The sequence below is a fragment of the Oncorhynchus mykiss genome, chromosome 8, assembly GCF_057628025.1.
Source record: "Oncorhynchus mykiss isolate SJ-2025 chromosome 8, ASM5762802v1, whole genome shotgun sequence".
Classification (NCBI taxonomy): Eukaryota; Metazoa; Chordata; class Actinopteri; order Salmoniformes; family Salmonidae; genus Oncorhynchus; species Oncorhynchus mykiss.
In genome coordinates, this window is record NC_143029.1 from 82,546,029 (window position 1) to 82,569,000 (window position 22,972).

At 37.4% G+C, this 22,972-nt stretch overlaps 1 protein-coding gene and 1 long non-coding RNA gene across 3 annotated transcripts in view; one reads left to right on the forward strand and one right to left on the reverse strand.

Annotated features, from left to right (window-relative positions):
• Window positions 1-22,972, forward strand: part of LOC149982155 (uncharacterized) — a 472,901-nt gene that overhangs the window by 332,580 nt on the left and 117,349 nt on the right. The gene's annotated exons all lie outside the window — the stretch shown is intronic.
• kcnab1b (potassium voltage-gated channel subfamily A regulatory beta subunit 1b) overlaps window positions 1-22,972 on the reverse strand; it is a 94,213-nt gene that overhangs the window by 42,044 nt on the left and 29,197 nt on the right. The window contains exons 2-3 of one of the 2 annotated variants that reach the window (XM_036986436.2): window positions 3,062-3,105; window positions 699-736 (exon numbers count right to left, since the gene is read on the reverse strand). In XM_036986436.2, the coding sequence (XP_036842331.1) occupies window positions 699-736; window positions 3,062-3,105 (82 nt within the window). Of the gene's footprint in view, window positions 1-698; window positions 737-2,777; window positions 2,793-3,061; window positions 3,106-22,972 lie in introns of those variants that run through there. The other variant, XM_090182793.1, reaches the window with a different exon arrangement.

Sequence of the window (22,972 nt, forward strand, 5' to 3'; positions counted from 1 at the left end):
GTCACTTTAACAAGTCTACCTGTTTCAGCATCTCCAGTAGAGAGGTGTCAGAGTTCAATGCCCTCACTGCATCACTGTGTGTGTGCGTGCGTGTGTGTGTGTGTGTGTGTGTGTGTGTTCAACTGTGTGTGTCCTCTCTTCATGCTCCTGTCTATGTGTGAGGTTGTGGGTTCCCTGTCTATGAATGAGGTTGTGGAGTCTCTGTCTATCAATGAGGTTGTGGATTCCCTGTCTATCAATGAGGTTGTGGATTCCCTGTCTATCAATGAGGTTGTGCATTCCCTGTATGAATGAGGTTGTGGGTTCCCTGTCTATGAATGAGGTTGTGGATTCCCTGTCTATGAATGAGGTTGTGGATTCCCTGTCTATGAATGAGGTTGTGGGTTCCCTGTCCATGTGTGAGGTTGTGGGTTCCCTGTCTATGTGTGAGGTTGTGGGTTCCCTATCTATGTGTGAGCCAGAAAACCTAGAGAGTTTTGGCCCATGTCTCTGAGAGGCAGCAGGGAGAGGGAGTGACAAGACAGGAGCTAACAGGGAAGGAGACCTGAGCTGGTAGGACCACTTAGCCTGGATCAACCACACCAACCAGGGGTCCAGATAGCTCCATTGGTTGGAGCGTTGTGCTGACAGCTCTGAGGTTGTGGGTTCAGTTCCCTTATCAATCATAGTTATTAGTTATAGTTTGAATCTTAACTTACCTCATCTGAAATCTGACCTCCAAACGTTACCCAAGTACCTGGGAGAAAGAGGGACATATGTCAGCGTTCATATCTTATGCTGTGGAACACTCTAAATGTCAGTCTAAACCCCTATATATCAATAGTGAAAGAAAAGTTAACACCTAGTAAATGGTTGCTAACTTAAAAAAAATAAAACATTCCATGATTTACGCTCGCAAATCCTATATCTAACAAAACATGTGAAAGGTCAGAGGTGAAAGGGCACAGTAGGAGGTGTGGCTGACCACCAGGTTCAATACTCATCATGTTGTACTGTTTAGTGTTGAGGTTTTATGCCGTGGCTAATGGCCCAGTCACAACGCTCTGTCTCATGATTTAGATGACTGTCAGACTCCACTTACCCATGATTCACCACTGCTAAACCAGCCTTGGATGGAGCTCTCTCTGTCTTTCGTGTGTGTGTGTGTGTGTGTGCGTGCGTGCGTGCGTGCGTGTGTGTGTGTGTGTGTGTGCGTGCGTGTGTGTGTGTGTCTGCGCGTCTCTGTGTGTATGTGCGCTTCTGTCTGTCTTTCCATTCATGTGTGTGTGTGTTATGATGCCAACTTTGCTCCTGGTCTTTGCAGTGTAAAGCTACATTTCCTCTGTCCTTGTCACAATCTCCTAGCATCACCCTGAAATAATGATGGAAACAAACAGAGTTGTCTCTCTCCCGTGTCCCCAGCACCCCTTCAGTTATTAATATAGTGTATTCACTGTTTGTTGACTTCTCCCTTTACCCTCAATTACATCCCCGGTGTTACAACAGGGTCAATTACACCCCCGGTGTGTCAACTTGGTCAATTACACCCCCAGTGTTTCAACTGGGTCAATTACACCCCTGGTGTTTCAACTTGGTCATTGGAGTTGACGCAGGGTGTGTGTGTGTGTGTGTGTGTGTGTGTGTGTGTTTGTGTGTGTGTTTGTGTGTGTGTGTGTGTGTGTGTGTTTGTGTGTGTGTTTGTGTGTGTGTGTGTGTGTGTGTGCGACAGAGATAAACACAAAGAGGGTGATTATAATGATCTCCCCATGGTATAATTGTTAATATATTTATGAGACAGATTAATTAAATCGATCCTATCAAAGAGAATTAGACCGGTTACCCCCCCGGTGTGTGTGTGTGTGTGTGTGTGTGTGTGTGTGTGTTTGTGTTTGTGTGAACTGGATATGTGTGATAATTGAGCAGCTTGTTTTCTGAAAGCAGGATTAACACACTGTAAATATCGGCCCTGTCCCTCAAGACTGAGCCTATAGAAGAGGTATAAGATGCAGAACTTCATCTCTCTGTGTCTCTGTCTCTCTCTCACACACACACACACACACACACACACACACACACACACACACACACACACACACACACACACACACACACACCCACACCCACACCACACACACCACACACACCACACACACCACACACACACACACACACACTTGCAGCCATGTCACCCGTGATACAAGTCAGTATTTGATGTCCATTCACGTCTGAGGAGATGATGTGGAAACAGGCCACTAGGGGCAACAGTGAGCGCTGCTACCTTCAAGTAGGTTTCGGTTTTGCTGGGCATTATGGACGGGAATGGAGGATGGGCGTAAGAATCTGCCTCTGGTACCAAAGGTTGCATGTTCAACTTCATCCTAACCTTAAACATTTGGAGTTAATGCCTGAAGTTAACCTTAAACACTTCGACATTTTAGGTTTAGAACAGCTTTGGTGTTTGTCAAACATGGATGTCCCGCCTGCTCCGTCTCTTCCCCCCCGACGCTCGAGGGCGCCAGGCTGCCAACATTGCAGACTCCTGCTTTCATTTACGCATACCTGCCTTCCTCGTCACGCGCATCAGCGATTATTGGACTCACCTGGACTCAATCATCTCTGTCATTACCTCCCCTATATCTGTCTGGTTCCCCGCTCTGTTCCCTGCTTCTGCATTGATTTTTTCATGTGTCCTTGTTTACCCGTGTGCTGATACTGTTCCTGTCCTGTTACTTGGATGTTGGATACACATCAAACGTACTCACCGGGGCCCAAACAGGATACATATCAAACGTACTCACCGAGGCCCAAACAGGATACACATCAAACGTACTCACCAAGGCCCAAACAGGATACACATCAAACACACTCAGAGGCCCAAACAGGATACACATCCAACATACTCACCGAGGCACAAACAGGATACCAATCAAACGTACTCACCGAGGCCCAAACAGGATACACATCAAACGTACTCACCAAAGCCCAAACAGGATACACATCAAACACACTCAGAGGCCCAAACAGGATACACATCCAACATACTCACCGAGGCCCAAACAGGATACACATCAAACATACTCACCGAGGCCCAAACAGGATACACGCAAGCCTGATTTTCCCAGGTTCCTGTGGAGAACACATCCACACATTGTTATTGAGTGGAAGAACACACACACACACACACACACTAACAATGGCATGGTATTAGACGGGATGTAAACACTCAAAACGCACTGGCAGCTGTGTGCTCCGCAAGGAGCCGAAATGTGGAAAACAAAGAAACAAAGAAAATCTATGATAATGATAGAGCGGAGGGCCTTCTGCCTCTCAGTCTTCCTCGTAGTTGATCAGTGGACAGAATCATTGGAACACACCTCTGTCTCTGGTCCAATCATAAATCAGAATCGAGAGATTACTGGGAGAAAAGAGTTGATGTGGTCCATATATCACACGCTATACTCTCACAATGGTATTTCCCTGGTCCTGGAGCATTGCATTGTTTCTCAAGGTTTTTAAAAGCCCCTTAATATAGTGTATTCACTGTTTGTTGACTTCTCCCTTTACCCTCAATTACATCCCCGGTGTTACAACCGGGTCAATTACACCCCAAGTGTGTCAACTTGGTCAATTGGGCTGATTTGACTCGTAACTAAAAGGACAAAGTTGTATTACTTTTTATACCTCTGTGGGGGTTTGAAATCAGAGATTTTGTACGAGACGTTTTTCTCTCTTTCTAGTTCAGTAAGGCATTAATCTCTTCTTCAGTTCTCTCATTCGTTCTCACAATCAGACTGTTGTAGACACGCATACACACAACGCAGATGGAGACGCAGACACGCACGCACACGCACACGCACGCACACGCACGCACACACACACACACACACACACACACACACACACACACACACACACACACACACACACACACACACACACACACACACACACACACACACACACAGAAATAGCTGACAATTATACCCTAGAACATTCAGAAACACAACGCAACACTATCTGCAGCATCTGCCACCATCCCCCCTGCTTAGCTAGTTTATTACTATATATCCACTGCAGAGCTAGTTTATTACTATATCCCCCCTGCTTAGCTAGTTTATTACTATATATCCACTGCAGAGCTAGTTTATTACTATATCACTACTGCAGAGCTAGTTTATTACTATATCCCCACTGCTTAGCTAGTTTATTACTATATATCCACTGCAGAGCTAGTTTATTACTATATCCCCCCTGCTTAGCTAGTTTATTACTATATCACCACTGCTTAGCTAGTTTATTACTATATCACTACTGCAGAGCTAGTTTATTACTATATCACCACTGCAGAGCTAGTTTATTACTATATCACTATTGCAGAGCTAGTTTATTACTATATCACCCCTGCTTAGCTAGTTTATTACTATATCACTACTGCTTAGCTAGTTTATTACTATATCACTACTGCAGAGCTAGTTTATTACTATATCACTACTGCAGAGCTAGTTTATTACTATATCACCCCTGCTTAGCTAGTTTATTACTATATCCCCCCTGCTTAGCTAGTTTATTACTATATCACTACTGCAGAGCTAGTTTATTACTATATCACCACTGCAGAGCTAGTTTATTACTATATCACTACTGCAGAGCTAGTTTATTACTATATCTCCACTGCAGAGCTAGTTTATTACTATATCCCCCCTGCTTAGCTAGTTTATTACTATATCACTACTGCAGAGCTAGTTTATTACTATATCTCCACTGCAGAGCTAGTTTATTACTATATCCCCCCTGCTTAGCTAGTTTATTACTATATCCCCCCTGCTTAGCTAGTTTATTACTATATCACTACTGCAGAGCTAGTTTATTACTATATCCCCACTGCAGAGCTAGTTTATTACTATATCACTACTGCAGAGCTAGTTTATTACTATATCCCCACTGCAGAGCTAGTTTATTACTATATCACCACTGCTTAGCTAGTTTATTACTATATCACTACTGCAGAGCTAGTTTATTACTATATCCCCACTGCTTAGCTAGTTTATTACTATATCACTACTGCAGAGCTAGTTTATTACTATATCCCCACTGCAGAGCTAGTTTATTACTATATCCCCACTGCAGAGCTAGTTTATTACTATATCCCCACTGTAGAGCTAGTTTATTACTATATCACTACTGCAGAGCTAGTTTATTACTATATCACTACTGCAGAGCTAGTTTATTACTATATCCCCACTGCTTAGCTAGTTTATTACTATATCACTACTGCAGAGCTAGTTTATTACTATATCCCCACTGCTTAGCTAGTTTATTACTATATCACTACTGCAGAGCTAGTTTATTACTATATCCCCACTGCTTAGCTAGTTTATTACTATATCACTACTGCAGAGCTAGTTTATTACTATATCACCACTGCTTAGCTAGTTTATTACTATATCACTACTGCAGAGCTAGTTTATTACTATATCACTACTGCTTAGCTAGTTTATTACTATATCACTACTGCAGAGCTAGTTTATTACTATATCACCACTGCTTAGCTAGTTTATTACTATATCCCCACTGCAGAGCTAGTTTATTACTATATCACTACTGCAGAGCTAGTTTATTACTATATCCCCACTGCAGAGCTAGTTTATTACTATATCCCCCCTGCTTAGCTAGTTTATTACTATATCACTACTGCAGAGCTAGTTTATTACTATATCCCCACTGCAGAGCTAGTTTATTACTATATCACTACTGCAGAGCTAGTTTATTACTATATCCCCACTGCAGAGCTAGTTTATGACTATATCACCACTGCTTAGCTAGTTTATTACTATATCACTACTGCAGAGCTAGTTTATTACTATATCCCCACTGCTTAGCTAGTTTATTACTATATCACTACTGCAGAGCTAGTTTATTACTATATCCCCACTGCAGAGCTAGTTTATTACTATATCCCCACTGCAGAGCTAGTTTATTACTATATCCCCACTGCAGAGCTAGTTTTTGTACTATATAACTACTGCAGAGCTAGTTTATTACTATATCACTACTGCAGAGCTAGTTTATTACTATATGCCCACTGCTTAGCTAGTTTATTACTCTATCACCACTGCAGAGCTAGTTTATTACTATATCCCCACTGCTTAGCTAGTTTATTACTATATCACTACTGCAGAGCTAGTTTATTACTATATCCCCACTGCTTAGCTAGTTTATTACTATATCACTACTGCAGAGCTAGTTTATTACTATATCACCACTGCTTAGTTAGTTTATTACTATATCACTACTGCAGAGCTAGTTTATTACTATATCACTACTGCTTAGCTAGTTTATTACTATATCCCCACTGCAGAGCTAGTTTATTACTATATCCCCACTGCAGAGCTAGTTTTTGTACTATATCACTACTGCAGAGCTAGTTTATTACTATATCACTACTGCAGAGCTAGTTTATTACTATATGCCCACTGCTTAGCTAGTTTATTACTATATCACCACTGCAGAGCTAGTTTATTACTATATCCCCACTGCTTAGCTAGTTTATTACTATATCACTACTGCAGAGCTAGTTTATTACTATATCCCCACTGCAGAGCTAGTTTATTACTATATCCCCCCTGCTTAGCTAGTTTATTACTATATCCCCCCTGCTTAGCTAGTTTATTACTATATCACTACTGCAGAGCTAGTTTATTACTATATCCCCACTGCAGAGCTAGTTTATTACTATATCACTACTGCAGAGCTAGTTTATTACTATATCCCCACTGCAGAGCTAGTTTATTACTATATCACCACTGCTTAGCTAGTTTATTACTATATCACTACTGCAGAGCTAGTTTATTACTATATCCCCACTGCTTAGCTAGTTTATTACTATATCACTACTGCAGAGCTAGTTTATTACTATATCCCCACTGCAGAGCTTGTTTATTACTATATCCCCACTGCAGAGCTAGTTTATTACTATATCCCCACTGCAGAGCTAGTTTATTACTATATCACTACTGCAGAGCTAGTTTATTACTATATCACTACTGCAGAGCTAGTTTATTACTATATCCCCACTGCTTAGCTAGTTTATTACTATATCACTACTGCAGGGCTAGTTTATTACTATATCCCCACTGCTTAGCTAGTTTATTACTATATTACTACTGCAGAGCTAGTTTATTACTATATCCCCACTGCTTAGCTAGTTTATTACTATATCACTACTGCAGAGCTAGTTTATTACTATATCACCACTGCTTAGCTAGTTTATTACTATATCACTACTGCAGAGCTAGTTTATTACTATATCACTACTGCTTAGCTAGTTTATTACTATATCACTACTGCAGAGCTAGTTTATTACTATATCACCACTGCTTAGCTAGTTTATTACTATATCACCACTGCTTAGCTAGTTTATTACTATATCCCCACTGCAGAGCTAGTTTATTACTATATCACTACTGCAGAGCTAGTTTATTACTATATCCCCACTGCAGAGCTAGTTTATTACTATATCCCCCCTGCTTAGCTAGTTTATTACTATATCACTACTGCAGAGCTAGTTTATTACTATATCCCCACTGCAGAGCTAGTTTATTACTATATCACTACTGCAGAGCTAGTTTATTACTATATCCCCACTGCAGAGCTAGTTTATGACTATATCACCACTGCTTAGCTAGTTTATTACTATATCACTACTGCAGAGCTAGTTTATTACTATATCCCCACTGCTTAGCTAGTTTATTACTATATCACTACTGCAGAGCTAGTTTATTACTATATCCCCACTGCAGAGCTAGTTTATTACTATATCCCCACTGCAGAGCTAGTTTATTACTATATCCCCACTGCAGAGCTAGTTTTTGTACTATATCACTACTGCAGAGCTAGTTTATTACTATATCACTACTGCAGAGCTAGTTTATTACTATATGCCCACTGCTTAGCTAGTTTATTACTCTATCACCACTGCAGAGCTAGTTTATTACTATATCCCCACTGCTTAGCTAGTTTATTACTATAACACTACTGCAGAGCTAGTTTATTACTATATCCCCACTGCTTAGCTAGTTTATTACTATATCACTACTGCAGAGCTAGTTTATTACTATATCACCACTGCTTAGTTAGTTTATTACTATATCACTACTGCAGAGCTAGTTTATTACTATATCACTACTGCTTAGCTAGTTTATTACTATATCACTACTGCAGAGCTAGTTTATTACTATATCACTACTGCTTAGCTAGTTTATTACTATATCACTACTGCAGAGCTAGTTTATTACTATATCCCCACTGCAGAGCTAGTTTATTACTATATCACCACTGCTTAGCTAGTTTATTACTATATCACTACTGCAGAGCTAGTTTATTACTATATCCCCACTGCAGAGCTAGTTTATTACTATATCCCCACTGCAGAGCTAGTTTTTGTACTATATCACTACTGCAGAGCTAGTTTATTACTATATCACTACTGCAGAGCTAGTTTATTACTATATGCCCACTGCTTAGCTAGTTTATTACTCTATCACCACTGCAGAGCTAGTTTATTACTATATCCCCACTGCTTAGCTAGTTTATTACTATATCACTACTGCAGAGCTAGTTTATTACTATATCCCCACTGCTTAGCTAGTTTATTACTATATCACTACTGCAGAGCTAGTTTATTACTATATCACCACTGCTTAGTTAGTTTATTACTATATCACTACTGCAGAGCTAGTTTATTACTATATCACTACTGCTTAGCTAGTTTATTACTATATCACTACTGCAGAGCTAGTTTATTACTATATCACTACTGCTTAGCTAGTTTATTACTATATCACTACTGCAGAGCTAGTTTATTACTATATCCCCACTGCAGAGCTAGTTTATTACTATATCACCACTGCTTAGCTAGTTTATTACTATATCACTACTGCAGAGCTAGTTTATTACTATATCCCCACTGCTTAGCTAGTTTATTACTATATCACTACTGCAGAGCTAGTTTATTACTATATCCCCACTGCAGAGCTAGTTTATTACTATATCCCCACTGCAGAGCTAGTTTATTACTATATCCCCACTGCAGAGCTAGTTTTTGTACTATATCACTACTGCAGAGCTAGTTTATTACTATATCACTACTGCAGAGCTAGTTTATTACTATATGCCCACTGCTTAGCTAGTTTATTACTATATCACCACTGCAGAGCTAGTTTATTACTATATCCCCACTGCTTAGCTAGTTTATTACTATATCACTACTGCAGAGCTAGTTTATTACTATATCCCCACTGCTTAGCTAGTTTATTACTATATCCCCACTGCAGAGCTAGTTTATTACTATATCACTACTGCAGAGCTAGTTTATTACTATATCACTACTGCAGAGCTAGTTTATTACTATATCACTACTGCAGAGCTAGTTTATTACTATATCACTACTGCAGAGCTAGTTTATTACTATATCACCACTGCAGAGCTAGTTTATTACTATATCACTACTGCAGAGCTAGTTTATTACTATATCACTACTGCAGAGCTAGTTTATTACTATATCACTACTGCAGAGCTAGTTTATTACTATATCACTACTGCTTAGCTAGTTTATTACTATATCCCCACTGCAGAGCTAGTTTATTACTATATCACTACTGCAGAGCTAGTTTATTACTATATCCCCACTGCAGAGCTAGTTTATTACTATATCCCCCCTGCTTAGCTAGTTTATTACTATATCACTACTGCAGAGCTAGTTTATTACTATATCCCCAATGCAGAGCTAGTTTATTACTATATCACTACTGCAGAGCTAGTTTATTACTATATCCCCACTGCAGAGCTAGTTTATGACTATATCACCACTGCTTAGCTAGTTTATTACTATATCACTACTGCAGAGCTAGTTTATTACTATATCTCCACTGCTTAGCTAGTTTATTACTATATCACTACTGCAGAGCTAGTTTATTACTATATCCCCACTGCAGAGCTAGTTTATTACTGTATCCCCACTGCAGAGCTAGTTTATTACTATATCCCCACTGCAGAGCTAGTTTTTGTACTATATCACTACTGCAGAGCTAGTTTATTACTATATCACTACTGCAGAGCTAGTTTATTACTATATGCCCACTGCTTAGCTAGTTTATTACTCTATCACCACTGCAGAGCTAGTTTATTACTATATCCCCACTGCTTAGCTAGTTTATTACTATATCACTACTGCAGAGCTAGTTTATTACTATATCACCACTGCTTAGTTAGTTTATTACTATATCACTACTGCAGAGCTAGTTTATTACTATATCACTACTGCTTAGCTAGTTTATTACTATATCACTACTGCAGAGCTAGTTTATTACTATATCACTACTGCTTAGCTAGTTTATTACTATATCACTACTGCAGAGCTAGTTTATTACTATATCCCCACTGCAGAGCTAGTTTATTACTATATCACCACTGCTTAGCTAGTTTATTACTATATCACTACTGCAGAGCTAGTTTATTACTATATCCCCACTGCTTAGCTAGTTTATTACTATATCACTACTGCAGAGCTAGTTTATTACTATATCCCCACTGCAGAGCTAGTTTATTACTATATCCCCACTGCAGAGCTAGTTTATTACTATATCCCCACTGCAGAGCTAGTTTATTACTATATCCCCACTGCTTAGCTAGTTTATTACTATATCACTACTGCAGAGCTAGTTTATTACTATATGCCCACTGCTTAGCTAGTTTATTACTATATTACTACTGCAGAGCTAGTTTATTACTATATCCCCACTGCTTAGCTAGTTTATTACTATATCACTACTGCAGAGCTAGTTTATTACTATATCACCACTGCTTAGCTAGTTTATTACTATATCACTACTGCAGAGCTAGTTTATTACTATATCACTACTGCTTAGCTAGTTTATTACTATATCACTACTGCAGAGCTAGTTTATTACTATATCACCACTGCTTAGCTAGTTTATTACTATATCACCACTGCTTAGCTAGTTTATTACTATATCCCCACTGCAGAGCTAGTTTATTACTATATCACTACTGCAGAGCTAGTTTATTACTATATCCCCACTGCAGAGCTAGTTTATTACTATATCCCCCCTGCTTAGCTAGTTTATTACTATATCACTACTGCAGAGCTAGTTTATTACTATATCCCCACTGCAGAGCTAGTTTATTACTATATCACTACTGCAGAGCTAGTTTATTACTATATCCCCACTGCAGAGCTAGTTTATGACTATATCACCACTGCTTAGCTAGTTTATTACTATATCACTACTGCAGAGCTAGTTTATTACTATATCCCCACTGCTTAGCTAGTTTATTACTATATCACTACTGCAGAGCTAGTTTATTACTATATCCCCACTGCAGAGCTAGTTTATTACTATATCCCCACTGCAGAGCTAGTTTATTACTATATCCCCACTGCAGAGCTAGTTTTTGTACTATATCACTACTGCAGAGCTAGTTTATTACTATATCACTACTGCAGAGCTAGTTTATTACTATATGCCCACTGCTTAGCTAGTTTATTACTCTATCACCACTGCAGAGCTAGTTTATTACTATATCCCCACTGCTTAGCTAGTTTATTACTATAACACTACTGCAGAGCTAGTTTATTACTATATCCCCACTGCTTAGCTAGTTTATTACTATATCACTACTGCAGAGCTAGTTTATTACTATATCACCACTGCTTAGTTAGTTTATTACTATATCACTACTGCAGAGCTAGTTTATTACTATATCACTACTGCTTAGCTAGTTTATTACTATATCACTACTGCAGAGCTAGTTTATTACTATATCACTACTGCTTAGCTAGTTTATTACTATATCACTACTGCAGAGCTAGTTTATTACTATATCCCCACTGCAGAGCTAGTTTATTACTATATCACCACTGCTTAGCTAGTTTATTACTATATCACTACTGCAGAGCTAGTTTATTACTATATCCCCACTGCAGAGCTAGTTTATTACTATATCCCCACTGCAGAGCTAGTTTTTGTACTATATCACTACTGCAGAGCTAGTTTATTACTATATCACTACTGCAGAGCTAGTTTATTACTATATGCCCACTGCTTAGCTAGTTTATTACTCTATCACCACTGCAGAGCTAGTTTATTACTATATCCCCACTGCTTAGCTAGTTTATTACTATATCACTACTGCAGAGCTAGTTTATTACTATATCCCCACTGCTTAGCTAGTTTATTACTATATCACTACTGCAGAGCTAGTTTATTACTATATCACCACTGCTTAGTTAGTTTATTACTATATCACTACTGCAGAGCTAGTTTATTACTATATCACTACTGCTTAGCTAGTTTATTACTATATCACTACTGCAGAGCTAGTTTATTACTATATCACTACTGCTTAGCTAGTTTATTACTATATCACTACTGCAGAGCTAGTTTATTACTATATCCCCACTGCAGAGCTAGTTTATTACTATATCACCACTGCTTAGCTAGTTTATTACTATATCACTACTGCAGAGCTAGTTTATTACTATATCCCCACTGCTTAGCTAGTTTATTACTATATCACTACTGCAGAGCTAGTTTATTACTATATCCCCACTGCAGAGCTAGTTTATTACTATATCCCCACTGCAGAGCTAGTTTATTACTATATCCCCACTGCAGAGCTAGTTTTTGTACTATATCACTACTGCAGAGCTAGTTTATTACTATATCACTACTGCAGAGCTAGTTTATTACTATATGCCCACTGCTTAGCTAGTTTATTACTATATCACCACTGCAGAGCTAGTTTATTACTATATCCCCACTGCTTAGCTAGTTTATTACTATATCACTACTGCAGAGCTAGTTTATTACTATATCCCCACTGCTTAGCTAGTTTATTACTATATCCCCACTGCAGAGCTAGTTTATTACTATATCACTACTGCAGAGCTAGTTTATTACTATATCACTACTGCAGAGCTAGTTTATTACTATATCACTACTGCAGAGCTAGTTTATTACTATATCACTACTGCAGAGCTAGTTTATTACTATATCACCACTGCAGAGCTAGTTTATTACTATATCACTACTGCAGAGCTAGTTTATTACTATATCACTACTGCAGAGCTAGTTTATTACTATATCACTACTGCAGAGCTAGTTTATTACTATATCACTACTGCTTAGCTAGTTTATTACTATATCCCCACTGCAGAGCTAGTTTATTACTATATCACTACTGCAGAGCTAGTTTATTACTATATCCCCACTGCAGAGCTAGTTTATTACTATATCCCCCCTGCTTAGCTAGTTTATTACTATATCACTACTGCAGAGCTAGTTTATTACTATATCCCCAATGCAGAGCTAGTTTATTACTATATCACTACTGCAGAGCTAGTTTATTACTATATCCCCACTGCAGAGCTAGTTTATGACTATATCACCACTGCTTAGCTAGTTTATTACTATATCACTACTGCAGAGCTAGTTTATTACTATATCTCCACTGCTTAGCTAGTTTATTACTATATCACTACTGCAGAGCTAGTTTATTACTATATCCCCACTGCAGAGCTAGTTTATTACTGTATCCCCACTGCAGAGCTAGTTTATTACTATATCCCCACTGCAGAGCTAGTTTATTACTATATCCCCACTGCAGAGCTAGTTTATTACTATATCCCCACTGCAGAGCTAGTTTTTGTACTATATCACTACTGCAGAGCTAGTTTATTACTATATCACTACTGCAGAGCTAGTTTATTACTATATGCCCACTGCTTAGCTAGTTTATTACTATATCACCACTGCAGAGCTAGTTTATTACTATATCCCCACTGCTTAGCTAGTTTATTACTATATCACTACTGCAGAGCTAGTTTATTACTATATCCCCACTGCTTAGCTAGTTTATTACTATATCCCCACTGCAGAGCTAGTTTATTACTATATCACTACTGCAGAGCTAGTTTATTACTATATCACTACTGCAGAGCTAGTTTATTACTATATCACTACTGCAGAGCTAGTTTATTACTATATCACTACTGCAGAGCTAGTTTATTACTATATCACCACTGCAGAGCTAGTTTATTACTATATCACTACTGCAGAGCTAGTTTATTACTATATCTCCACTGCAGAGCTAGTTTATTACTATATCACTACTGCAGAGCTAGTTTATTACTATATCACTACTGCAGAGCTAGTTTATTACTATATCACTACTGCAGAGCTAGTTTATTACTATATCCCCACTGCTTAGCTAGTTTATTACTATATCACTACTGCAGAGCTAGTTTATTACTATATCACTACTGCAGAGCTAGTTTATTACTATATCCCCACTGCAGAGCTAGTTTATTACTATATCACTACTGCTTAGCTAGTTTATTACTATATCCCCACTGCAGAGCTAGTTTATTACTATATCACTACTGCAGAGCTAGTTTATTACTATATCACCACTGCAGAGCTAGTTTATTACTATATCACTACTGCAGAGCTAGTTTATTACTATATCACTACTGCAGAGCTAGTTTATTACTATATCACTACTGCAGAGCTAGTTTATTACTATATCACTACTGCAGAGCTAGTTTATTACTATATCACTACTGCAGAGCTAGTTTATTGCTATATCCCCACTGCAGAGCTAGTTTATTACTATATCACTACTGCAGAGCTAGTTTATTACTATATCCCCCCTGCTTAGCTAGTTTATTACTATATCCCCACTGCAGAGCTAGTTTATTACTATATCACTACTGCAGAGCTAGTTTATTACTATATCACTACTGCAGAGCTAGTTTATTACTATATCACTACTGCAGAGCTAGTTTATTACTATATCCCCACTGCAGAGCTAGTTTATTACTATATCACCACTGCAGAGCTAGTTTATTACTATATCACTACTGCAGAGCTAGTTTATTGCTATATCCCCACTGCAGAGCTAGTTTATTACTATATCACTACTGCAGAGCTAGTTTATTACTATATCCCCCCTGCTTAGCTAGTTTATTACTATATCCCCACTGCAGAGCTAGTTTATTACTATATCACTACTGCAGAGCTAGTTTATTACTATATCACTACTGCAGAGCTAGTTTATTACTATATCACTACTGCAGAGCTAGTTTATTACTATCTGACTACTGCAGAGCTAGTTTATTACTATATGACTACTGCAGAGCTAGTTCATTACTATATCCCCACTGCAGAGCTAGTTTATTACTATATCACTACTGCAGAGCTAGTTTATTACTATATCTCCACTGCAGAGCTAGTTTATTACTATATCTCCACTGCAGAGCTAGTTTATTACTATATCACCACTGCAGAGCTAGTTTAATACTATATCACTACTGCAGAGCTAGTTTATTACTATATCACTACTGCAGAGCTAGTTTATTACTATATCACTACTGCAGAGCTAGTTTATTACTATATCACTACTGCTTAGCTAGTTTATTACTATATCTCCACTGCAGAGCTAGTTTATTACTATATCACTACTGCTTAGCTAGTTTATTACTATCTGACTACTGCAGAGCTAGTTTATTACTATATCACTACTGCTTAGCTAGTTTATTACTATATCCCCACTGCAGAGCTAGTTTATTACTATATCACTACTGCAGAGCTAGTTTATTACTATATCACTACTGCTTAGCTAGTTTATTACTATATCACTACTGCAGAGCTAGTTTATTACTATATCTCCACTGCAGAGCTAGTTTATTACTATATCTCCACTGCAGAGCTAGTTTATTACTATATCACTACTGCTTAGCTAGTTTATTACTATATCCCCACTGCAGAGCTAGTTTATTACTATATCACTACTGCAGAGCTAGTTTATTACTATATCACTACTGCTTAGCTAGTTTATTACTATATCACTACTGCAGAGCTAGTTTATTACTATATCTCCACTGCAGAGCTAGTTTATTACTATATCTCCACTGCAGAGCTAGTTTATTACTATATCACTACTGCAGAGCTAGTTTATTACTATATCTCCACTGCAGAGCTAGTTTATTACTATATCTCCACTGCAGAGCTAGTTTATTACTATATCACTACTGCAGAGCTAGTTTATTACTATATCACTACTGCAGAGCTAGTTTATTACTATATCACTACTGCAGAGCTAGTTTATTACTATATCCCCACTGCAGAGCTAGTTTATTACTATATCCCCACTGCAGAGCTAGTTTATTACTATATCTCCACTGCAGAGCTAGTTTATTACTATATCACTACTGCAGAGCTAGTTTATTACTATATCTCCACTGCAGAGCTAGTTTATTACTATCTGACTACTGCAGAGCTAGTTTATTACTATATCACTACTGCTTAGCTAGTTTATTACTATATCACTACTGCAGAGCTAGTTTATTACTATATCACCACTGCAGAGCTAGTTTATTACTATATCACCACTGCAGAGCTAGTTTATTACTATATCACCACTGCAGAGCTAGTTTATTACTATATCCCCACTGCAGAGCTAGTTTATTACTATATCCCCACTGCAGAGCTAGTTTATTACTATATCACTACTGCTTAGCTAGTTTATTACTATATCACTACTGCAGAGCTAGTTTATTACTATATCCCCACTGCAGAGCTAGTTTATTACTATATCCCCACTGCAGAGCTAATTTATTACTATATCCCCACTGCAGAGCTAGTTTATTACTATATCTCCACTGCAGAGCTAGTTTATTACTATATCACTACTGCAGAGCTAGTTAATTACTATATCTCCACTGCAGAGCTAGTTTATTACTATATCCCCACTGCAGAGCTAGTTTATTACTATATCACCACTGCAGAGCTAGTTTATTACTATATCTCCACTGCAGAGCTAGTTTATTACTATATCTCCACTGCAGAGCTAGTTTATTACTATATCACTACTGCTTAGCTAGTTTATTACTATATCCCCACTGCAGAGCTAGTTTATTACTATATCACTACTGCAGAGCTAGTTTATTACTATATCACTACTGCAGAGCTAGTTTATTACTATATCACTACTGCAGAGCTAGTTTATTACTATATCCCCACTGCAGAGCTAGTTTATTACTATATCACTACTGCAGAGCTAGTTTATTACTATATCACCACTGCAGAGCTAGTTTATTACTATATCACTAATGCAGAGCTAGTTTATTACTATATCCCCACTGCAGAGCTAGTTTATTACTATATCACCACTGCAGAGCTAGTTTATTGCTATATCACTACTGCAGAGCTAGTTTATTACTATATCACTACTGCTTAGCTAGTTTATTACTATCTGACTACTGCAGAGCTAGTTTATTACTATATCACTACTGCAGAGCTAGTTTATTACTATATCCCCACTGCAGAGCTAGTTTATTACTATATCACTACTGCAGAGCTAGTTTATTACTATATCTCCACTGCAGAGCTAGTTTATTACTATATCCCCACTGCAGAGCTAGTTTATTACTATATCACCACTGCAGAGCTAGTTTATTACTATATCTCCACTGCAGAGTTAGTTTATTACTATATCTCCACTGCAGAGCTAGTTTATTACTATATCACTACTGCTTAGCTAGTTTATTACTATATCCCCACTGCAGAGCTAGTTTATTACTATATCACTACTGCAGAGCTAGTTTATTACTATATCACTACTGCAGAGCTAGTTTATTACTATATCACTACTGCAGAGCTAGTTTATTACTATATCCCCACTGCAGAGCTAGTTTATTACTATATCACTACTGCAGAGCTAGTTTATTACTATATCACCACTGCAGAGCTAGTTTATTACTATATCACTAATGCAGAGCTAGTTTATTACTATATCCCCACTGCAGAGCTAGTTTATTACTATATCACCACTGCAGAGCTAGTTTATTACTATATCACTACTGCAGAGCTAGTTTATTACTATATCACTACTGCTTAGCTAGTTTATTACTATCTGACTACTGCAGAGCTAGTTTATTACTATATCACCACTGCAGAGCTAGTTTATTACTATATCCCCACTGCAGAGCTAGTTTATTACTATATCCCCACTGCAGAGCTAGTTTATTACTATATCACTACTGCTTAGCTAGTTTATTACTATATCACTACTGCAGAGCTAGTTTATTACTATATCCCCACTGCAGAGCTAGTTTATTACTATATCCCCACTGCAGAGCTAATTTATTACTATATCCCCACTGCAGAGCTAGTTTATTACTATATCTCCACTGCAGAGCTAGTTTATTACTATATCACTACTGCAGAGCTAGTTTATTACTATCTGACTACTGCAGAGCTAGTTTATTACTATATCACTACTGCTTAGCTAGTTTATTACTATATCCCCACTGCAGAGCTAGTTTATTACTATATCACTACTGCAGAGCTAGTTTATTACTATATCACTACTGCTTAGCTAGTTTATTACTATATCACTACTGCAGAGCTAGTTTATTACTATATCTCCACTGCAGAGCTAGTTTATTACTATATCTCCACTGCAGAGCTAGTTTATTACTATATCACTACTGCTTAGCTAGTTTATTACTATATCCCCACTGCAGAGCTAGTTTATTACTATATCACTACTGCAGAGCTAGTTTATTACTATATCACTACTGCTTAGCTAGTTTATTACTATATCACTACTGCAGAGCTAGTTTATTACTATATCTCCACTGCAGAGCTAGTTTATTACTATATCTCCACTGCAGAGCTAGTTTATTACTATATCACTACTGCAGAGCTAGTTTATTACTATATCTCCACTGCAGAGCTAGTTTATTACTATATCTCCACTGCAGAGCTAGTTTATTACTATATCACTACTGCAGAGCTAGTTTATTACTATATCACTACTGCAGAGCTAGTTTATTACTATATCACTACTGCAGAGCTAGTTTATTACTATATCCCCACTGCAGAGCTAGTTTATTACTATATCCCCACTGCAGAGCTAGTTTATTACTATATCTCCACTGCAGAGCTAGTTTATTACTATATCACTACTGCAGAGCTAGTTTATTACTATATCTCCACTGCAGAGCTAGTTTATTACTATCTGACTACTGCAGAGCTAGTTTATTACTATATCACTACTGCTTAGCTAGTTTATTACTATATCACTACTGCAGAGCTAGTTTATTACTATATCACCACTGCAGAGCTAGTTTATTACTATATCACCACTGCAGAGCTAGTTTATTACTATATCACCACTGCAGAGCTAGTTTATTACTATATCCCCACTGCAGAGCTAGTTTATTACTATATCCCCACTGCAGAGCTAGTTTATTACTATATCACTACTGCTTAGCTAGTTTATTACTATATCACTACTGCAGAGCTAGTTTATTACTATATCCCCACTGCAGAGCTAGTTTATTACTATATCCCCACTGCAGAGCTAATTTATTACTATATCCCCACTGCAGAGCTAGTTTATTACTATATCTCCACTGCAGAGCTAGTTTATTACTATATCACTACTGCAGAGCTAGTTAATTACTATATCTCCACTGCAGAGCTAGTTTATTACTATATCCCCACTGCAGAGCTAGTTTATTACTATATCACCACTGCAGAGCTAGTTTATTACTATATCTCCACTGCAGAGCTAGTTTATTACTATATCTCCACTGCAGAGCTAGTTTATTACTATATCACTACTGCTTAGCTAGTTTATTACTATATCCCCACTGCAGAGCTAGTTTATTACTATATCACTACTGCAGAGCTAGTTTATTACTATATCACTACTGCAGAGCTAGTTTATTACTATATCACTACTGCAGAGCTAGTTTATTACTATATCCCCACTGCAGAGCTAGTTTATTACTATATCACTACTGCAGAGCTAGTTTATTACTATATCACCACTGCAGAGCTAGTTTATTACTATATCACTAATGCAGAGCTAGTTTATTACTATATCCCCACTGCAGAGCTAGTTTATTACTATATCACCACTGCAGAGCTAGTTTATTGCTATATCACTACTGCAGAGCTAGTTTATTACTATATCACTACTGCTTAGCTAGTTTATTACTATCTGACTACTGCAGAGCTAGTTTATTACTATATCACTACTGCAGAGCTAGTTTATTACTATATCCCCACTGCAGAGCTAGTTTATTACTATATCACTACTGCAGAGCTAGTTTATTACTATATCTCCACTGCAGAGCTAGTTTATTACTATATCCCCACTGCAGAGCTAGTTTATTACTATATCACCACTGCAGAGCTAGTTTATTACTATATCTCCACTGCAGAGTTAGTTTATTACTATATCTCCACTGCAGAGCTAGTTTATTACTATATCACTACTGCTTAGCTAGTTTATTACTATATCCCCACTGCAGAGCTAGTTTATTACTATATCACTACTGCAGAGCTAGTTTATTACTATATCACTACTGCAGAGCTAGTTTATTACTATATCACTACTGCAGAGCTAGTTTATTACTATATCCCCACTGCAGAGCTAGTTTATTACTATATCAATACTGCAGAGCTAGTTTATTACTATATCACCACTGCAGAGCTAGTTTATTACTATATCACTAATGCAGAGCTAGTTTATTACTATATCCCCACTGCAGAGCTAGTTTATTACTATATCACCACTGCAGAGCTAGTTTATTACTATATCACTACTGCAGAGCTAGTTTATTACTATATCACTACTGCTTAGCTAGTTTATTACTATCTGACTACTGCAGAGCTAGTTTATTACTATATCACTACTGCAGAGCTAGTTTATTACTATATCCCCACTGCAGAGCTAGTTTATTACTATATCACTACTGCAGAGCTAGTTTATTACTATATCTCCACTGCAGAGCTAGTTTATTACTATATCTCCACTGCAGAGCTAGTTTATTACTATATCACCACTGCAGAGCTAGTTTATTACTATATCACTACTGCAGAGCTAGTTTATTACTATATCACTACTGCAGAGCTAGTTTATTACTATATCACTACTGCAGAGCTAGTTTATTACTATATCACTACTGCTTAGCTAGTTTATTACTATATCACCACTGCAGAGCTAGTTTATTACTATATCACTGCTGCTTAGCTAGTTTATTACTATCTGACTACTGCAGAGCTAGTTTATTACTATATCACTACTGCTTAGCTAGTTTATTACTATATCCCCACTGCAGAACTAGTTTATTACTATATCCCCACTGCAGAGCTAGTTTATTACTATATCTCCACTGCAGAGCTAGTTTATTACTATATCACTACTGCAGAGCTAGTTTATTACTATATCTCCACTGCAGAGCTAGTTTATTACTATCTGACTACTGCAGAGCTAGTTTATTACTATATCACTACTGCAGAGCTAGTTTATTACTATATCACTACTGCAGAGCTAGTTTATTACTATATCTCCACTGCAGAGCTAGTTTATTACTATATCACTACTGCTTAGCTAATTTATTACTATATCACTACTGCAGAGCTAGTTTATTACTATATCACCACTGCAGAGCTAGTTTATTACTATATCACCACTGCAGAGCTAGTTTATTACTATATCACCACTGCAGAGCTAGTTTATTACTATATCTCCACTGCAGAGCTAGTTTATTACTATCTGACTACTGCAGAGCTAGTTTATTACTATATCACTACTGCAGAGCTAGTTTATTACTATATCACTACTGCAGAGCTAGTTTATTACTATATCTCCACTGCAGAGCTAGTTTATTACTATATCACTACTGCTTAGCTAGTTTATTACTATATCACTACTGCAGAGCTAGTTTATTACTATATCACCACTGCAGAGCTAGTTTATTACTATATCACCACTGCAGAGCTAGTTTATTACTATATCACCACTGCAGAGCTAGTTTATTACTATATCCCCACTGCAGAGCTAGTTTATTACTATATCCCCACTGCAGAGCTAGTTTATTACTATATCACTACTGCTTAGCTAGTTTATTACTATATCACTACTGCAGAGCTAGTTTATTACTATATCCCCACTGCAGAGCTAGTTTATTACTATATCCCCACTGCAGAGCTAGTTTATTACTATATCCCCACTGCAGAGCTAGTTTATTACTATATCTCCACTGCAGAGCTAGTTTATTACTATATCACTACTGCTTAGCTAGTTTATTACTATATCCCCACTGCAGAGCTAGTTTATTACTATATCACCACTGCAGAGCTAGTTTATTACTATATCTCCACTGCAGAGCTAGTTTATTACTATATCTCCACTGCAGAGCTAGTTTATTACTATATCACTACTGCTTAGCTAGTTTATTACTATATCACTACTGCAGAGCTAGTTAATTACTATATCTCCACTGCAGAGCTAGTTTATTACTATATCTCCACTGCAGAGCTAGTTTATTACTATATCACTACTGCTTAGCTAGTTTATTACTATATCCCCACTGCAGAGCTAGTTTATTACTATATCACCACTGCAGAGCTAGTTTATTACTATATCTCCACTGCAGAGCTAGTTTATTACTATATCTCCACTGCAGAGCTATTTTATTACTATATCACTACTGCTTAGCTAGTTTATTACTATATCCCCACTGCAGAGCTAGTTTATTACTATATCACTACTGCAGAGCTAGTTTATTACTATATCCCCACTGCAGAGCTAGTTTATTACTATATCCCCACTGCAGAGCTAGTTTATTACTATATCACTACTGCAGAGCTAGTTTATTACTATATCACTACTGCAGAGCTAGTTTATTACTATATCACTACTGCAGAGCTAGTTAATTACTATATCACCACTGCAGAGCTAGTTTATTACTATATCACCACTGCAGAGCTAGTTTATTACTATATCACTACTGCAGAGCTAGCTTATTACTATATCTCCACTGCAGAGCTAGTTTATTACTATATCACTACTGCAGAGCTAGTTTATTACTATATCACTACTGCAGAGCTAG